At 40.4% G+C, this 21,091-nt stretch overlaps 1 protein-coding gene across 1 annotated transcript in view; it reads right to left on the bottom strand.

The window, feature by feature from the left end:
- si:dkey-237h12.3 (teneurin-3) overlaps positions 1-21,091 on the bottom strand; it is a 147,634-nt gene that overhangs the window by 58,033 nt on the left and 68,510 nt on the right. Inside the window, exons 5-7 of the mRNA XM_059345535.1 lie at positions 14,769-15,007; positions 6,971-7,096; positions 4,961-5,175 (exon numbers count right to left, since the gene is read on the bottom strand). Of these exons, the coding sequence (XP_059201518.1) occupies positions 4,961-5,175; positions 6,971-7,096; positions 14,769-15,007 (580 nt within the window). The remainder of the gene's footprint in view (positions 1-4,960; positions 5,176-6,970; positions 7,097-14,768; positions 15,008-21,091) is intronic.

Below are 21,091 nucleotides of genomic sequence, written 5' to 3'. Positions count from 1 at the left end.
ACAAGAGAGTTCAAAAAGTTTAGATTTTTTTCTATTGGATGCTTTGTATGCAGCTCCTCCTGTGATTTCCCGAACAGTCTGAGAGAAACTCTTCAAAACGGTAATGCAAGACACAACCAGAACAGGTTTGTGTACCCAGCAAATATTCGAGTGTAATAAATGTTGATTTTTCAGTGACAGTTATTTAGAGTTGATAGATGTTGTTTGAAGAGTTGTTTGTGTACTGATAGAGCTGATATGGCTCTGGGGCTAATGCTTGAAAATATTCCAAAAATATATTGTTAAATCTGACGGGAGTGCACTTTAAAAAACTCTAGCAAAGTGTTTATTATAATCTTTTAAATTAACACTGATGCTCTACTAGGTAGATGTGTGTACTTATAATTCACAGTTTTTCACTGCTAGTGTACCTGCACAAAATACAGACAGAAGGAAAAAACGAGAGTGAAGCTTGCTTTTTTCTATATACAATTTTGTTCATCTTTTTAATTATAGTCAAACTGCAACTAGTCTTTGATATAGTTTAATTGTTTTATTTTTAATATGTACCCAGAAATCCCTGAAACGCAGTGAACATACTGACTGGATTATTCTGGTTAATTAAAGAAAGCTGAACTGAATTGAAAACATATCACATCTATAAAAAGCCGATATGTTCTTGTTGAGGTCATTTCTTTTTACTAGAAACTAACAGATGTATACAGTTCAGCACACACAGTACATAAACAGTATATACAAAAATAAATGCAACATAGAATACACCCCAGGCTTATTTTTCCTTCCTATAGGATTGCAGCATAACAGTCTGTGTTTTTTTTCTTCCTCCAAACAAACATTGATTTACGGGGTAAACAAGGAGTAACGAGTCATTCCTGCCAAGTGAAACGAGTAAAGCGGCGCATCTGCTCTCAGTGCACCTGCTCAACACCTGAACCTCATTTTGACTGAGGCTGTAGGGTACAGAGCACTGCAGCAGAAAACAGTGTAACACATACCAGCAATCCCCAAACAAGCTATAGGCTGCAGAGGAGCACAGCAGATGCAGACAGATCCCCTGGCCGAGGCAGTTGTTAGCTACGCAGATGTACAGAGCCTATAGTGAAGGCTCAGGGTGGTGGAGAGTCTGTGGGCTGCTTAGAGTGAGAAGCATACATATTTGCACTGTAGCGTTTTTTTTTTTGGTTTTTTTTGAAGAGCTTGGATTTAAATCCAACGATAAGGCTGCTCGCAGGGAGTTTGGATGAAAGCTATTGATTTTTGAATGATACACAGTTAAAATGTCAGTAGTATGTACCTTTTATAATTAGTAATATTTTGATTTAAGGTATATTTTGAAAATAAGTAGTTTAAATTGATGCGTCCAGTAATAAAAGTTAAAGACAGAGATTGGGGATAATATAAAATCCCTATTTTTGTTGCAAATCCGCAAGAGTCTCATAATTATTTTTGAGCAATTTTACCTGAAATAGTTTTTCCGCCTCTTAAAGAAATTAAAGGGGAAATGGGAATAAGCCTTACATATATGTCATATTACTTCCAATAAAACTTAACTTAACTTTTTTTAATGCCGCTTCAATAAATATATTTTATTAGCAGCATTCGATCAAATGACTGTGCTGAAATCAGGTTTGGGTTAAAAAATCATCACACACACACACACACACACACACACACACACACACACACACCTTTCTAGCCTCCTTCAGCTCAATGCATTGGTTTCATGGCCTGCAATGAAATCAAAACAACCCTTCACCAACCAACCAACTTCCAGAATGAGAAGAGGGCTAAAAAAAAAAAAGAGAGAGAGAAGAAGAGAGAGATGATAAACTCACTGTGCACTGCCTGCCCAGCAACAGCAGCACAGGGACTCCTTGCTGCTCAAAGGCCTGTGTGTTTTTTTCCATAAATTTGCACGTCAATATATTTTTTTTAACTGTTGTTGTTGTTATGTGTGAAAGAACGACGGACAAAAGGAAAAAATAACAACTTTTTCTTCTTTTTTAGGAAAGCACTTGATTGGCATTAACCAATCACGTTGTGCAGGAAAGGATATAAATAAAAAACTATCCACAGGTGAGTATTTTTTGTTGTTGTTTATTCGTCATGCCCTGGTGTGTTAAGGCCTTTAAAGAGATATTTTTCCTTCTCCAGAGTTTCTGGAGACAAAACCAGAGCTTAAATTCATCAGGTGGCCAGGAACACAACTCCAAATAAATGTTGTTGTTGTTGCTCTGTTTTCATTTGATGAGTAAGTCGGCAACTGTTGGCTCACACGTTGTGCAGAACAACTTAATAAGCTGGTCATATGTCAGCGCTTTCCATCTGTCATCTTGTTATTAAGTACTCCTCTGCCTAGTGGCCAAAAATTAATTATCCCAGCTCTAAATCAGTATGTGCACAACATCCAGCCTCATAGAAACACAATGGGCTTCGAAACAGTTCAAAGAGAGGGACGAGAAAATACATTAAAACAGGATTTAATGCTCAGGAATGTGACAAACATGGACCCGAGCAACCTTTCAGTTGACTTGCAAACGACAGGAAAGAGAGCATTAAGAGAGGGGCAGGTGAAGTCAACACTGTGATTTAAAGCCCTTTGAGTAGAGCAGGGGGACAGGGGAGGGATATTAACCTGGCGGAAGTTGACTTCTTTGTGTTGTTGGCTTGAGGGGGAAGTAATAAAACAGTTCGTCCCACGACCCCTAAACCTCCTGGCAAAGTGCATACATCTCGATTAGCCGGTGTGAAAGCCCCCCCCAACTCATCTCAATCCAACAATACCAGTGAATAACAGGCAAGAGACCAAGCGTGGAGAGACTGCCGGATGCCCCACGGACTGGGGAGGCACGCCTGGAGCCTGCAAATTCTTCAGACTTTAGATTGAGTGAACTTAGACTGCCTTTTGATAGCAACTGAGTGAAAATTCTTAAGAAAGAAAGCAAGCACAAAAGTTGTTTCTTCTAACTTGTTTGGTTTGAATCAGCCCAGACAGACACTCGATAGCAGACGGAGGAAGTCTATGTTTGAGAAAGGTGGAAAGCCTGTTGCACTTAAATGTTGTCTTGTCTTCCAAGCTGTGAATACGACGAACAGTCAATAACTCTCATTGGGGTCTTTCATGCTCAGTTAAGTAAATGCATTGATTTGTGCCCCTGGTCCCTGAACAGTGTGTAATTTAGAAGTGGCCACAATGGACACAGTGTCCGGCATTGACAATCTTGAGTGTCTGTGTAACAATTGCCTCAGACATAAAAGCAGTGTCTTGTTAATTAGTACCCTCTGCTCTTTGATTTTGTTGGGCTTCCTTTTTTCACCTTGAAAGTGCAATTCAGCTCACCTGTTGTCACTCGCATCTGACTTTCTTCCATCAAAGTGTGGCCCTAACTGTCTACACTTGACTGAAGCCCATCTTTACTAAGAGAGAATGTCAAGAAGGTGAAGCTAAGAGCTTTTGCAGTCAAGTGTGGTGGAAAATAGCCATTGTCTGAGTGCTTCCATCACCATCAGCAGACATCGGACATTCGGATGCCCAGAAATGTCATTCAAGTGACACATCAGACATTTTGGAAACACTTCAATTTGCAAATGGCAGACGTTTAGTGGAAGTGAAAGACGTGCAAGCCCACACAGGCAAATCGAAGCTGAGAGGAGAAAACTGAAACTAAACTAGTGCCCGGTTCTAATTTGCAAACTCATACAAGTGAGGAATTTAAATAAGGGGCCTCATAAGAGCAGATAAAAAGCTCTATACTTTATAGGCTTCTGTAAGACTCAGGGAAATGGCCTCTTTACATCCTTAAAGCTGCTATAATCAATTTCTTACATTAATAACTGATCACAGAGCTATGTTCAAAGTGAAAAGGGTCGCTTATAGTGATTAACCCACGGAGAATCATTATGACTGCGCCAATGAAGTTATGTTTTCAGCGTGCTTTGTCTGTTTTTCTGTCTGTCAGCAGGATTACGAAAAAAACTACTATTGTACTTTTCATGGAACTTGTTGGAAGGGTTTAGCATGGACCAATGAAGGTATCTGCATCGCGAGGCAGATGAACAAATTAATTTTCACGCTCTTTAACCATGTGAGATAGTGCATTTGTGCTGTATTCATCTGCTGTTGGAATAATCAGAAAGATTTGTTCCCAATCATATTTCACCTGTTCTGTAGAATGACTTTTCTGATTATATTTCATAACTCAACTGTCTCATTTCCTTTACCTTTTGTTGTCATGCAAACAGCTATCATCTGGTTGTTTAAACGCTTCAGGAAATAAAATACATATACGATTAAATGAATAATAAAATATGACATCCTGATAATAGCCAGTGAATTGACCCAGTCATGTGAGTGAAACAGCAATTATAGCTATCCACATTTGTTTAATGAACATTGTTAGTTTAGCTAACATTTGCCATGGTAAGCTACTGGTTAGACCAGAACAAGTAAGGCTATAGCGTGAAAACCCCCTTTACCTACCCTATACTGTACATATTATATTATATTTACATTATACCCTGAATGAAAGACCTACTGCAGCCCAGCAGCAGGTCTCTGATGTGTTCTGATCAGGGCTTATTGGCTGTTCCTCAATCCCGGCTCAAGACAAAAGGTGATTTTGAAATTGAAGCTCCACAACTTTAAAAGTCTCTTCCATTGGCCTTAAGATCTGTCTGTCTAGAATAGCTTTTTATTAGTTTTAAAAAAAAATGTTTTTAGCTGGATGCCTGAATTTTATATCTGTTGATGTCTTTTTAAATTGCATGTATGTGTTTTGTTGTAAAGAACTTTCTGGCTCCTGCTCTTAAAGAGAAAAAAAAAACACTTTATTGCTTATGAATTTGACTTGTCATTAGTTAGAGACATATGTTATTTTAAGAGTTACAAGTTGTCAGTATTATAGTTTCTTTGATTTCAAAGCAATTAACCTGATTTAAAAACATTTAAAAAAGACTTTACCTGAGTGTGAGATGGTGCGAGACCCTTTCGTCCATAAACTCCAATCAGAGCGTTCTTCTGTACCGAAATGTTGAACTTCAGGAAGCGTGGCAGCTCCATGCTTAGTTGAGAACGCCAGAACACCCCTGGCGGCACGCTCTGACCCACCCTCTTCCCTATGTCGACCTGTCCCGTATCGATGGAGTTGTTCTCCTGAAGAAGCACGCTAGTCCTTCCTAGAGTACAGAAACACAACCCCACTCAGATTACGTAAGGTTCTGGAGAATTAAAACAGCACAGTTAGGGTGATATGGCATAAATCAGTCATCACAGAGCCTTTTCAAGTCATCAGCTAAAACTGTCACATCTAAAATACTAATCTTGGCTTTTGTGCAAGTCTTTGATCTTTGGATATCAGTAAATTTTGCATTCCATCTTTCGCTTTCCAGTAAAATCTTATTCCTTTATTCAAGCGAGGACAATAAGATAGTCATATCTTTTCCAAATGAGCAGTGACCAAGCAAGACGGGATTAGAAGTAATGGTTCCCTGTGGTCCATGATGCACTGCTCACCGAAAGAAATAAAAAATAAAAAAAGACCAGTTATAATTGGCTTTTTATAAGACTCTAACAGGCTCTTTTCTCTGGTCCTGATGACTCATAGAGTAAGGCCTCATCTCAGATAAGGTCTAAATGGAATCTGTCAGATATACGGAGTGCTACCTTGCCAGAGCAATAACAGCAAATCAAAACAATTTTGCGAATGATGTCCCTAAACTGTGTCCTTACAGTGCCAAAGATGGAGCGATGGCCACTTTTAATATGACTCATTCTCACATGAAAAAATGTAGTCTACAAGGTGCAATTACAAGAACAGATTTCATAGTTACGAAGAAAAATCTGCAAAGCGTTTTAAAGTCCTTGCCCTCTGAAGCTCCATTGTGAAAGGAATGCAGCTCGCTCTTTACAATTTACTGTGGCAATGACTTTGTTACTTGATGCAGAGTTGTCCTGCTACATATTAATGTCTCAACCTTTGTTCCCGCATCTCGTAAGAAGCGTCTCAGTGTGTGGACCTCTGTGTACTTTCGCTGTGGGTGTATCTGTTTGTACCAGGCCTCTATTATTTGCATCCCTCACTGTTGCGTGTGTAATGAGGCCATTGCCTGTCACTTTAGCTTCAGTCAAAGTGAAGACTGGAAGCCAAGTTTACCTCTGGGGAGAATAATAGCCAGCTATTGATTGCCTTTAAACAGTCCAAAACCTGCCTCATGCTATCTTAATTAGCAGTACTTATGAGGATTTAAATCTAGCCGAGTTTAAACAATTGAGCTTTTGCCTGGCCTACTCAACTCAATTAATGCTTTCGTGGCCGTGCATTCTAAATACCGCAGTGTGCTTAAAGATTAATTTGGTGGCTTTTGCTGTAAAGGTGAGCTGAGATGGCCTGCCTGCTTGTTGTTGAATGCACAATGGTCCAAGATTATGATTAGGCAGTACAAAGCTGTCTGGAACCAGTCAATTAATATTCAGAAGGTGAAAGATCTCAATAAACTGTAAAGGCTGACTGGGCATCGAGCGCCCAACATTTCACTGTGTCATTCTCCAAGCCAAATGGATCGCTGTGGCAATTTGTCTTTTTTAATCGTCATTTGAACCTTTTACTTGATTTAATTAGCTTGTATTCTTTGACCTTTTTTTTTTTAAGTCCCCCATTTAATTTAAAAAAGAATTAATTACATGCAGCTTCATGTCCTTCATTTCTGACTTATGTCTTCATCCAAGTGTGGCGGACAACTGGTCAACACCCTGCTTTTGCCAAGCAATCAATTTATTTTTTTCATTTGTGAAAATAAAAACTTAACCCTCATGGCACAAAATATATTGAAAAAGCAATGCCAATTACCTTGCCCAAAACGCTTTTCAGCCAACAAAAGAATAAACAGTATCATTCTTGTGCATTAACACTGTAAAGGCTCATTTCAATGTTAATTAGTGCTTTATTCAGATGTCAGTCTTTTATTTTCTCACCGTCAGCAGCCAGAGCTGTCACTACGCTCGACTGAGTGGGCCCTGTCTTCCCAACTCCTCCGTTTTCAAAAGCCGGCTGGTTGTCCAACTCTTGGAGCTGCCAATTGAGGCCGAAAAGGTGCATTGCTGTGAAATACACAAAAAAGCTGCGTGGGCTTGTAGAAATGGATAAACAAATAAGCAAATAGTTGCACAAAAGCGATCGTGCCACTTAAGCACAAAAGACCTGTGGGAGAACACAATGGTTGGATCCAATACAGGCAGGAAAACAACAGTTTAACTTCCAACATTTTAGTTTTTGTAACTCTGCAATGGTTTTGTGTAAACACAGCACTGATAGAGGCCAGACAAAGTCATTTCAATCAATACTTAGGAACCCTGTTGCTCTATCATCTTTCCTTGGGGAGCACTGTTCATTAATGTGCTACAGTGTTGGTACACAAACAGCCACTGTATCAAAGCGAGCAGAATTTCTATTTTGACACAAAGCTTTCACTTCAGACAAGCTGACGAGATACACTGGGAAAAAAAACTTGAACTTTCCAAGTCTAATACAAAGAAGGAAGGACACGGGAATGCAGCTACATGTGTGTGGAACAGTAAGACGGAGGGAGAGACAGAAAGTGAGAGTCTTAAGAAAGAGTGAGCCAGTTTATTAAGACAGACAGTCACAGCAGGAGGAGGAAGTGAGAGGGTAAGATGCCTCAACACTTCTCTAGTTGTCTTAGATAACTAAACTGCATCTGGCTTTCATTCAGCCAACTTGCTTTATTGTCACAGTATTGGATGCAATCAAACTGTGTTCTTGTTGTTTTGGGAGACTGAGGTGCTCCTGCGAGCGCAGCGAGAGGGCCAATCTCCTTCAAAGTCACCAGGCAGGGAACATGCTGAGGAAGCATCTTGATTTCCGACCATTTGATCTGCGAGAGGAACTTTTCTCCAACACTCGCCGCTCGCTGGGAAGATGGATATTGACTGCAGCAAATAACTTGAGAGGTGGATGTGAGGCCAGTGCGGATATCAAATGTGAAGGAGAGCAAAAGAGAGATTGAAAACTTGGAAGAACAGTGTATCAATCAGAGCCTTGTTAAGAGATAAGGCACGCGTTTTGTTTAAAGCCTGCTGATGAATACACTGGGCGTCAGTTTAGTGAGAATAGACACAGCTCCGTCCTTGGTAGATCAAATGAACAGGTGCTCTGTAGCCTTGAATTCCAATCAAATAATGCAGATTTAACACTGAGTGATGATGTGGCTACACAGTACATGAGGCCACCCTCAACCTCGGTGTCAGAATCTATTTCATTTGCTGCCGAAGCAAACCAGCAACATCACCAACAACACAAATTAATGCTGACTGGTCCATCAATATCTTTGACAAGTCTGACATTTCTCTCTGAATGGACTAGTCAGACAGCACCTCCCAGTGTGAAGACCCACATGATAAGTGCACTTGTGTTCTTTTCTGCCTCACGTACTTTCTACATCAATGAGATTTCCTGTTGCCGAGACTATTATGGTTTCAAAATGCTCTGCATTTCTCTCCATCTACAACCAGATTCGGATACACTGATGTACGAATTTGCTGGCAACACAAACAGAGAAAATCTGCAATGGAACATAATCTGCCAAGAATCAGACAAAAATAGTCGCATTTGTCCCCAACACTGAATCCAAACATACTGTACAGTCCATTGTCCTTGGCCTATAAAACTCTACTTTTTTAAACTTCTCACTGTGTAAATATCCTCATTTCTCCTACTAAAATGATGGTGACTTTAAACCGAGGAAAGGCTCCACAAGCCTTAGAAAACATTCTGTGCTGCGCTGGGTCCTAAATTGCAAGAATCAACTGAGGACATGGAGCATTAACCCGAAGTGAAACACCCTCCGTCTGGAAAAAAGAAATGACACCCACTCCTGCAAAATGATTGACAGTGTGAAATTAAAGCAGGTTAAGGTGTTGCTGAAAGAGTAAAAGGTAGCATAATCTTTTACTTAACAAAACCTGTTTTTTACGAAATTAGCATGAGGTATTTTGGAAAATGAACCCTTTCAATGCTGAAAGAAAAATCCCTTTTTAAGCTGACAGGACATCACGCTTTATCAAAGGAGACATGACATGACAGACTGCTCTCAAACACAAGGGTTTGTTGCCTTACAGCTGAATATCAAATATGCTTTTTAAAATCATATTTTGAAGCCAATTCTTTCATGCTAGCAGTTCTATGAGGCTGTACAGTGCTTAGGCACATTGGTGCTTTAAGCTAACAGCAAACGTCAGCATGCTAACAAACCTATAGTGATGGTGCTTACATGCAGGTAATAATTACCAGGTCTTAGTTGCATCTTTCACGCTTTACAGATGTCTCTTTTGCAATGCAAGTCTGTGGGGGAAAAAAAGTATTTTTGGGCCCAATGGCATCATGTGACAGAGCTGGAAGTTTTAATTCCATGCATCTTATCCACTATGTCAATTTAGCTTCAGCCTGGTGCTCTTCTTGGGGGCTTGGTTTGTGATTTTTTGCTGCAAGTGCTTGACCAATCTGACATGTTCAGCAGTGCAAGACCCACCCCCAAAGTTACTGAACTTTCTGAAAATATACCCCCAATCCCTATCAGGGATTCTTGGGGCAGTAATATGTAGCCAGAATTTAGACCCTGGTCCCTGCGGTTGAAAAGGACTTTAGCTCGTTTAACATGATTAGTCCAGGGACTCTCCACAGCTTAACACTGTGCACTCACATCTCTCAGTATCACCAAATTTCCACTGTGTGTGGCGGTGGGCTTTTGTGTATCAGACACACCGCAGAAGCACCAACAGCCTTCCCCTCTTCACTGCTCTTAGTGCGCCAGGACCAGAATCCCCACTTACCTCATCAACAAATTGCTTTGAGGTGAATAGCCCTCAATTTATGAATTTGCATAAGTTATTCCTGCAGCCCAGGCCAGTTCAATTAATATTTATGGGCTATGAGCAATTCTCTTCGTGAGCAAGAAGCTGCAAAGCTAGCCTCTAATCTCTGAAGTCAAATTTTGCCCTGTGGAACACCTCCACTGACGATAAATGGGAGGTTGAATTTCTAAGTTCACAACATGTTTGCTTGAGCTCTAACATCCACATGGTATTTAGTGTACAGGAGCACAAACACTCCTGCACTGGAAAATGTTCCACGAGCCCCAGATAATCCTCCTGGCTGCTCTCACAGCAAATCCCCCATCTTGTTCACATGATTCCTAGTGTTGTTACCTGGAATACAGAGCACTAATTATGCTCCAGATGAAAGTTGTATCTCTTCTTTATAGAGAAAATAAATAATTAATTATTCAGCTAAGCAACCCAAGGCATTAAAACAAATGAGTATAAAACTTCTTAAGTGTTTCCTGTTAAAATATGCAGAGGACGCCATTCTGATGGCCATCGTCACCAAGAATAATTGGTCCATTTACCATAGAGAGAGGTGGCCCATCTGGAGCCATGGTGTGCCAACAACAACTTGGAGCTCAACAGCCTCAAAATTATTGAGATAAACATTGTTTTATGCTGGAACCTGCCTGCACATCTCTCCAAAAACATCCCTGGGGGACTTCTCGAAATAAGCTGCACAGCTCGGAGCATGGCTAAGATGTTCCTGTTTTCTGATATACTATCTCCAACAACCTCAAATGGAATGACAGCATCTCTAACATGAGATCGACCAAGACGGGGTTTGTTTTTTTGGTCCTGTGTCAACTGAAGCAAGCTCCCCGTCTCCTACAAGTCTCTGTGGAATTTTGAAAATGTATCAGTATTAGATTAGTATCAGAAGAGGCTTTTTTCCCCCACACACTACTCATCGGCCAATGAGTGGAGCCACCTGTATCATCCACTCTCCTCTGCTAACTGGCACGGCCTTGTTAAAACCAAAAGTGCCCACCATGTCAGCAATTGCATGAGAGCCATCACTTTAAAATCAACCACCTCTCACTGAAAAACACATTAATAACCCCAAATTGATTTTCTACCTTCCTGATAAATTAAATTTTTGAGGGTAAAAGGTTCCAGGGAATTAGTTTCATCCTAAAATCTGTGAGATGCACTTGTACAAAGCAACTGATAACCATGTTTCATTTTAAAAATCCTTTTAATTCAGATATTTTCTCAATAAATCTGACATTCAAAAGGCGAAGGTCGGACAAAAGAAGCATATCTCCTCCTTCCTTATAAACATTTTGATCCACCGTGCTCAGCAAGGACATTGTTCACATTTGGTTCTGTTTGTGCAGTTCAATTTAAAGTGCATTTCCAAGAATCCACATGCTGTTTCTGCATCCAATCAGAGCGTAAAAGCTGGACTCAGTCCTGATTGGCCTCCCCTGTATCTGAACAATTGCTGAAATTCTTCCAATCAGGCCAGTTTGCAGAACTGGAAGTGGAAAGCCTCACCTCAGCAGGTTTGCCTCATTTGAATTACAGAAGCTGCTGTTGTCGGTCAGCCAGGGTCCAGTCTTGTGACTGTTCTGCACGCTGTTCTTTGAATTTATTCCATAAAAAAAAAAAAAAGGTCTTAACTGAGCTCTTTGTTTCTAAAATACCACGAGGTATATTAGTTTTAACCTGAGCTACATTGAATAATATGATACAGTAAACATCAAACACAGTCCCATTTTAACATACAACAGATGCAGGTGTGTCAGTATTTGTCTTTGAGTTTGTCTTCGTACTAATGGGACTGTGCGAGTTGACAGTAGAAAAGTATTAAAGCATGAGTGCACATTGCATCTATTTGAGTCATTGCACCTGGCAGGTGAATTGGCGGTGGATGAAAGAGAGAGGAAGTGGTGGAAACACTCTCAGACACCTGAGGCAAGTGGCAGAGGGCTGCATCTGTTTAACACACACACACACACACACACAGCAAAGGAGCTGCAGCACCATGCACACAACCTGGACTCGTGCCAAAAATACAATTCCCAAACATCCGACAGGTCTACAATTAAACAAGTTGGTGATTGTTGAGAGGAAAATGTTGTGAATGAATCCAATCTGCTACAACTGTTCGTGACAACAGCTGAACAAATGATGGTTTCGGCTCGTTTTCCACTCTGTAAACTGAGCAGATCTGTCACAAGCGCAAATAAAAATAGCAACTGATTCCTGCACGCAGAGGAGCACCTAAGTTATAAAAACGTATGTATATATCCATACTAATTTTACGATATAAGATCATGGACGACAACAAGTAACAGAGCGGTTAAGTCAATAAAGAGATTGTGAATATTGATATCGATATACCACATTTATGACCTCTCCTCCAAGAGAGCACTCCCCTTTCTAGTCACCAATAAAACACTGGTTATAGGATCTTCCCCAACAACCCCATATTTCTCCTTATACAACTGTGTCACATTTCCCCTGCCTCCAAGCTGGATGAATACTTATATATCCGCTCAGGGAGTGAGGCACAGTGTAAAGATTAAGGGCTTGGATGACAAGGGAGGGCATGAGGAGACATGAATCTGTAACGGGTTTATTACTGTGGTCAAGATTCTAAAGGTTAGCAAGAAGTCAGCTTTGACACATGCTGTAAAAAAAAATGTCCGAATGTCTTCTCATAGGAAATAACGCCCCAAGGAAGGGGAGAGGATGAGCATTAGTTTATCTTCCTGACCGAGATAAAAGCATTTCCTGTCTGACAGAATAAGCAAGTTCTGGTTCTGGCACAACAAAGGCTTTGTGGACCAAGGTCTTCTTTAAAGATCAAGTGTTTGGGACCGTTTCCTTTGTTATAAGAGTTCAGCTCCTCAACGTGTGTTTCAGTTTGACGTTGCCATCTGCGCTGGCCATTTGAACCTCCCTGCCTGTGTTTTAACGGGAACCCCTGAGGACATATAATAATTCTGTGAACTGGGGATCTGAAGTACAGAGATGATGCACAGCCCCCTGTCAAAGGAAAACAGACAGGAATGTCTTGTTGGAAAACTACTCGGGCCATGTCTGCATATCTGACTGAGAGCTTACTCAGACAGACGCTACTGAATCATATCAAGACATCTGCAATTTCTGCAAAAAAAGGAAAAAGGCAGTGAAATAGAAATACTGCTGGCAGAGATCAAGCTTCATACAGATTAAGAGGCATTCTGGCTACATTCACTCTAGGCAGCTTGTCTATCATTTGTTCCATTTGACCGAATGACATGTCTAAAGATTGTCTAATGCCACTGTGGATAATGGAGTCATGTTTCCTCTACCTAAAACTAAAAGAAATATGTCCCTTCTGGCGCTGAAACTGCTGCTTTTCATACACCCGCGTGACAGCTTGTGCTGCACCTCCACATCAGACAATAACAGCAAGTATTCAGAGGCAATATTCATAGCAAAGCCTCTGTGTATTGTTAATTTTATCTGGCTCGGTGGTTGATTTGTTTCAAATGCACAATATTAAGATGTAAACATTCAACGCTGTCGACATCTTATGGTGTTGACACAAAAAAATCATACTTCATCTGCAAGAGAAAATATCCTAGCCAAGCTCGGATTTTCAGGCTGATTTTTCCCTGAGTTGCACCTCCTGAGAATGAAGAATTAAGTTCTGGTCTCAGCTCCCAGTCAGTACAGATGTTCAGCTGAAAATATCTGGTAATGTGAGCAGTTTACAGATAAGATTTTCACCTCTTGAACCTCTTCCAAAAACGTTCAGGGACTGAACCTGCTAAGTGTACCAGCTTGTAAAGGAAAAAGAGATTTATTTTTTTTAATTGCTACCATGGAGTTTGTGCATACTGCAAGTATGAAGGCTAGTAGGAGAGTGGCCTTGAACCGATGGCGCTAGTGTGTCGTCAAACATACAGATTAGGAACTGGGCAGAATATGTTGGTAAAAGAGTGTTTTCATCAATGGAGACAAAAAAGAGAGACATGAGCAGAGCAGCTTTAAATTATTCTGGGGGAATGTTCAAATCAAGCCCCAACTCACTGACAGCAAGTCATAATGATCAACTCAATAGTCTTTGTACACAAATTGCAAATCAAGAAGAAAAGACTTTCAAGTCTGAATGATGACCATTAAAGTGGAATGTTTTATTGTTTTGACATTTTCCTTTCAAAGCCGTTTTAATTGCATTTTCCCCCATTGTTGCGGCCTTAAAGGAACAGTGTGTAGAATTGACAGAAATTGTGTGTTTTAATCAGTATATAATCGCCTGAAACAAAGAATTATTGTATTTTGTTTTTAGAATCATTAGATTCCTCTTCAACGTAGTCAGCCATGTTTCTACAGTCAATTCAATATAGTACAAAGAACATATCTAAAGCTCAAACTGGGAAACGTTTCTGAATTTTATGCATTCTGTTTTTATAAGTTTACACTGACCCAACTTTAATGGAATCAGGGTTGTACACACTGCTCCTTTAATGCATAATGCAAATGTTTTTTAATTAAATATACCACAACTAACTGTTGCAGTTTACTTTTTATCACTGCAGAGTCTCACATCAAAACTTGAGTCTGCATGATTTTGCTTTCAACTCTCAAGGAGAGTTTGAGAGAGCTTCAAACTATAAGTCTAACATTCACATTTTTGTGCCTTGCAATAAGTCTGACTGTGGAAATGTGTGTGTGCTCAAAAAGACAAAACAAGCTCATATTTAGCTCTCATTAATATGATTATCTTAATGATGTGCCATAATCTGTCATGCACTGTATCTAATGCTGTCATTTGGATGCAATTTTAGAACAGATAATGAGTGAAAATTCTCCTTGTGGATGTGTCACAATTAGATTTCAAGATGTCTGTAAAAACAAACACAGACTCTCTTACCTATGCAGTAGCAGAGGATGATGGACAGAACCACAGCTATCCCCACAGCGATCAGGGCGGTGCACTTCCAGGAGCAGTGTTTAGGTGACTTCTTGAACTTGAAAGCCCCTCTGGACAGGCTGTTTCTGGGCAAAGGGCGCGCTGGTGTGGAGTAAACCGTCCCCGTTGCCATGGTGTAACCAGGGGCTGCTGCGCCAAAGAAAGGTGTCGTTCCTGTGCCTGTTTTAAAGAGGAAGTGCCTGTTGAGAAGAGGGGGAAAAAAAAATAAGAGTACTGGATTAAAACAGCATGTGTCCACGCTTGCAAAATTTTTCTTTCACTGTATAAAAGATCCCAATTTGCTTCTGTCCCCAATCTGTCCTAAACCGCTCAAAGGAAGTCCAATTTAAACTCAAAAGCCAAATACCAAAAAATATCACTAAAATACGGTATACCCTACAATACTAGCAACTCCCATGTGTATCACACTCTAAGAAGAACTGGGTTAAATTCTAATATTCAGTTTAATCCTGACATTGGAAGAGGTGAACAAAAAGTACCTCATAAAAACAATCATCTCCCACTTGCCCTTTTACAACTGGGCCTTTGCTAATAGCCCATTATACCTGGGGTAATTAAGAGGGTTTAATCAAATGCACTACGGAGTGATCGTCCTATTAACTTTTAAACCCCACGTGAAAAGCTCTTAAGTAAATGAATTAAGCCTTGTTGCCACTCTTGCCACTACTTAGAGATTAATACCCAAATGCCTCTAGGCTTACGGGGACGGCGAGGGAAATTGGACAGACTGACCATGCATTGCAAATGCTCCCTCAGTCCAGAACTGTGGAATTTGTCCATTTTTGATAAAAAATAAAACACACTGTCAAGCAATATTAACTACTTTATAGATTAAGTACTTTTGCTTGCTTTTGTCAGATAATAGATCTCTCAATTTAAATTTTTAATTTTGACCAGGATTAATTTGAAGGAGTTAATTAAAAAAAACACACGACTTGTGCTGATAAATAACCCTAATAATTTTAATAAAAAGTTAGAATAAACAATTTATTCAACACAACCTTTATTATTCAGTTGAGGGTCGCTCTGCATGATTACTTTCCCTCCCACTCACTGTTACACACAAAATTTACACCTGAGAGTACCTGCCCAGCACGACCACAGCGATTAATTTAAAAACTGTAACAGCTGGGGGTTAAGTGCCTTGCTCAAGGGCACCCCAACATCAGGTAAATAAAGTGCTGCAATATAATTTCGGAGATGGAAGATCCAGAGAAAGTAGTCCTTCTTTTCTTGCTCTTTTTTATTTCTGCTAAATATCTTAAATAAAGTTTTATAGCGTTTAAAATGTCCTATAGACCCTGGGAGGAACGGGTTGCCACGGTAACCGCTAATTTAAACACACCAAATAAAGTGATAAAGTGGTGTTTGCTCATCAATTATTTGTGCAGCATCTGTGAAGTCTCCATGTAAGTTTTGCAAAGGCCCTTTTAATCCTGACTGTGAATCTGAAGGGAAAAAAGGATCTTGAGAACAGCTAATTGGGTGCATAATCTGAAGCTGAGCAGTTAAGGACTGAAAATCCATGTAGTGGCACTTACTAATCACAGATTTCTTGATTATTTGAAAGGAACAGTGGGCCAAGCTTACCTATAAACTGTTTCATTAACTACAATAGTCCATTTAGTTGGACGGAAGGTTGTTTCTTAAGATTTTTACACTCTGGGTGGTCCAGGAAAGTTAGTAATTAGATACTTGTTAAATCGGGTTTGTTTTACAACAGCCAAATCATGAACCGACACCATAATGCGTTGCTCATATTTCAGCCCTGCCACTGATATTTCAGCAACTTCCCATCTCCTGTGATGATATCTCTGGGCTAAAACCTCTTCTGATCAATTCTTGACAAAAAGAACAAATGTCAGATTTGGATTGTGTGGCTCCTTGATGCCCCGACTGACACATGCTGCCGTGGACAGACAGGGATTCCATGTAAAGGTTATAGCGTGTCACTTCTGGAATGACAATGCTTGAGGCATCTAAATACCTGGGAGAAGTTCAGATTCTTCAATCTGGAACGATCTGTGCTGTTGCTGCGGCAGACTCTGTATTACGCAGTTGGGTATGAATTGAGGTCAAAACTTGCACAACGTCGGAGGCGGCAGACGTGTAGTCAGACACAGACAAACAGACTCTGCTATCTGGGGAGTTAAGTGTAAGTGGATGCAATCTGATGAGGTAGACAGAAAGGGACGTGATCGTGTGAGTTCATATGTGTGTGTGTGTGTACTCCATTTCAGGGAGGTGACTACCAATTGCAGAGATAATGTGGAGACAGATTTGCCTGTAAATAAAATATTTCAAAACCTACCTGGGCTCTTATTTATGTAAATGCGAGAGTACATAATGTTCTGGTCACCTCAAAGTAAGCAGACACCTGAACTAAAAACATAAAAGACACATCTGTAGTCCAATGCTATGGCACGTAGCCAGAGGGCATAATGTTAACGAGATACCAAGCTAAATAATGAAGAGCTGCCTTAATAAATACATATGTTTAAGTAAAAGTGATATGTGTGAAAATAGTGTTTACTTGCACAATTTAGTTGATTGAATAATCTGAAAGCACATGTAATTACTAGAAGCATATGGCACGCTGTGGGTGGCTTAAAACAAGAAAGTCAGCCATATTTTAGTCATTTATTTCCCTTTTGCTTTGTACGAGAGGGTGTAGAGTGAAACTAAAAGCTGTCAGAATCTGTGTGTAGCAGCACCGCCGAGACAAATTCCTGCACTGGACGTTTACTGCACTCGCTGTTTAATGTAATTCTGGTGTTGATGTTTTTCATGTCAGCCTTTTTTTTTTTTAAAACAGACTGAAGGGGTCTAAAGATGAAATGCTGTTGGACATGATTAACAAACAGCGGACCAGTGTAAATGTCTGCAACTATACACACTGGATGACCGGCTAATTGATTACAGCCAGTGTGATGCAACAAGGCACATTACTATGCTAATCCAGCCAGCCCTAGTGATAGCAATGTTGTGTGCTTTGAGTGAGAGAGAGGGAAGGAAAAGAGACAATCAAGAGAGTGTGAGACTGAGAGGGAAAAGGGAGCAAATGAATGGCTGTGTGTCAGTGTGATCGCAGTGTGTTTGTGTGCACGCCTGTCTGTCCCATTGAGAAGCTTGTAACACAAAAGCAGCAGCGAGCCTGCTCTCCTCTGCTCTCACAACATTGCTTGTCATCAGGATGACATTTGAAAACATCCTCACAGAGGACAAAAGACTAAACAGTGAGTGGGTGGATTTGTCTACGGCTAAGCTCCAGCTGGAAGGGTGAGAGAGCACACTAGAAACAATGCAAATCGAAGCCCTCAGAATATGTAATCTGCCTATTAGCCGCTGTTCTGTGTTAGCATTAGCATTTCAAGGTGAGAGCTAGAATAATCATGCCGCCTTAATCCGTGGCCGAAAACAGACTGCAGATGTTGCGGGACTCGAGGTGGCTCGTTTTCACACTCGCTGCCGTCGCCGTCGCTCTCCCCCAGATCACCACCTGCCCTCTCAACAGGAGGCCTGCTAGCAGGCGCTATTCTGGTACAGTTAGCTCTGCACCCGTGTGATGGTATTTCAGTGCCGGCAAGCTTTTCTGTGCCGTCCTGCCCACGGAGATCAGCGTGGTGCCATCTTGACTCGCTCTTTCAGAGTGCTCAGATTGTTTGCACATGGAATTTATTATATTTAACAAGTTTGATTAGGATTGGCATAAGGAGGGCTCAGCTTTTATGTACATACATTTAAAAAGACGGTATTTGGAGTTGAACTCTATGCCTGAGACAGTTACTCTGCAGGGATAGTTTAATCTGTAATATATGACTTTTTTACATGAATAACTTTTCATTTAACTCCTCCCTGACCATTCTCTGTTCTTGAAAGCTTTCACATTTGCTGAAAAAAAATCATCTGGACCAGATGCACTTCATGTTGCCAGCAGCAGCAGCAGCAGTTTATACAGTAGCCCAAAATAAGAGGAAAATATTGAAGAACCCTGGAATCACCACAGAAATGTGTGCTTGGCACTAAAGATGTTGGCAAAATAAATGAAAAGGAAAACACACGAGAAAAAGGAAAAAAAAATACGTCTTGAGGATTACCACTTTGTCTACACCACTATCCACTTTGGCAGGTAACCAGCCATCACTGCAGGCTCCTTTCTATTCCAAAAGGCTAGTTGGCTGGTATCTTACACATGACTAATCAGTCCTGGTGCGATCCTGACACTGTGGCTGCTGTACAAAAAAAATAGTTCAATTTTCCTCCTCTGATGTGAAGCATGACTGTCTGACTCATGATTTACATGTGCATCCCACACAAACAACAACACGCGCACACACCAAATCCTACTTGGATTACCTCTGCTGTTCTTTTTCGCCCCCGAGAACAATTCTAACACGTTTTCCATCAGGAAAATGTACTGTCTGTGGGACACTGTACCACATGATGATTTTGGAGCTGAGACATAATTTCATTTCACAAAAGGACTCCCCTGACACATGAATCCAACAGGGATTGACAGCACATTTATAACTGCAACGTGTGGCTGGGCAGGCCTTCAAAAGACTCTGAAGATTCTGAAATGTCACAACGACTGTTCTAGCTGAATCTCATTGAATGTAAGTGGGGGGAAAAATGCTGAAGTGGGCTCCAAAGGACATACATATGTAAGAGCAGGCACCTACCTGTATCTTATCCAGTGGAGCACTTATAGAGCTTATAGCTCGTAACATAAAGGCTTAAAAAAATACTAATTTCACACACACAGATATAGTCTCTTTTAAACAAAGGATTAAGCACAGCTCAAGAATAATTACCATATATGTGCATCGGTCTCTTGAGGGACATGGCAATTCATTTTCTAATGAAATTCAATGGAATATTTCTAATTGAAAATATCTCAAATATTCTATTTCAGTGGAGCCAAGCCAAGTGGTTAGCAAGTAAAACCTAAGGGGTTTATTAAAGTACTCCACACACTAAAGATCTGAATGTCTCTTCTGTACTTGAGAATAGCAATGAACAGCAAGCAGTATCACTGCTCTGTTGCCTACTAATTGAGCCCTTTAAATGGAGTGGCCTCTGTTAGAATAAAGCAGAACAAATGCTGAAGTAGAATATTTTCATAGAATTACCTCAAGAATAGAAGAAAACAGAACCTCAAGTGACCCATAGTTATAGATTCTATATGTCCTCCTGAATCACTATTATACTGTGTGTTAATTGTACAAGTAAGTATGGATTCATTGTTACGCGCTGTAGCTGGGTCCAAGTTGCAACACTGCTTGATGTCGTTTCCTTTTTACTCTTCCTGTGCTGCAAAAGAAGGCTTCATTCCTCTGATCCAGATGTTTGATCTTTTTTAAACTGCAACAGCAAATGAGCCAAAATTCAAACTTGGGGTGTTAACACAGCTTTGACAGTATGATCACAGTGAGATCAGTGGCTTTATGCTCGCACCATATAATAATGAGCTGTAGTTACAGTAGTAGTTACTGAGTGCAGCACTTCACTCATTTAAAAGAACACTGAAAGCTATTCACAGTGAAAGCTAGTTGGTATTAAGTCAAATTAGCACACTTGTGCTTTGAAGACTAGTACTTTAAGGGAGGTTACACGCACACACACATAATTAATTACTGCTAATTACTGTAAAAGTAGCTAATGCTGTCAAATGAATGCTTTATTGTCAAGGAGGTCATGTCAGAGGAAATATATTAAACACGATCATAACATTGTGATTTGTATTTGACATTTTTTTTAATCAACTGCCTTGTAGGGAATAATTTACTGTCTGCACATGTAACCTCGTCTTCTGTGCTGCATGAGAAATAAAATCAGTGTCAGGGTGGAGGATTCAAAAGAGATTCACATCCATGTAGTACACCTGAGGCCAACTAGGTACTGTATGTGCTTTGCTGGGACCTAAACCCCCCCTGAAGGCACCCTAATAAATACTTTCTGGAGCTTCTGTTTACATTTCCCAACCTGGTGGTTTTCTTGACATCTGCAATTATGTGGTGAACTGGGTCTTCCCTTTTTGGCCCTGTTGGTTCGCAGCAGCCCTCAGTTCCCACCCACTGACAGGCACTTGATTTAGAGTCCACTGTGGTGATAGTGATTTATGCCTCCGTTGATGATAGGTGTGCACATATTGTTTTGTCGATACGGCTAAGACAGCTCAAGGTCATTGCGCGGTTAGTATTCAATCACTGCATCTCCCCCCAGAAAGTGAAACTGTCACTACATATCCCAATTGATTCAGT

Source organism: Centropristis striata, chromosome 12, assembly GCF_030273125.1.
Source record: "Centropristis striata isolate RG_2023a ecotype Rhode Island chromosome 12, C.striata_1.0, whole genome shotgun sequence".
NCBI classification, from domain to species: Eukaryota; Metazoa; Chordata; class Actinopteri; order Perciformes; family Serranidae; genus Centropristis; species Centropristis striata.
This window is presented reverse-complemented; position numbering and strand designations above follow the sequence as displayed.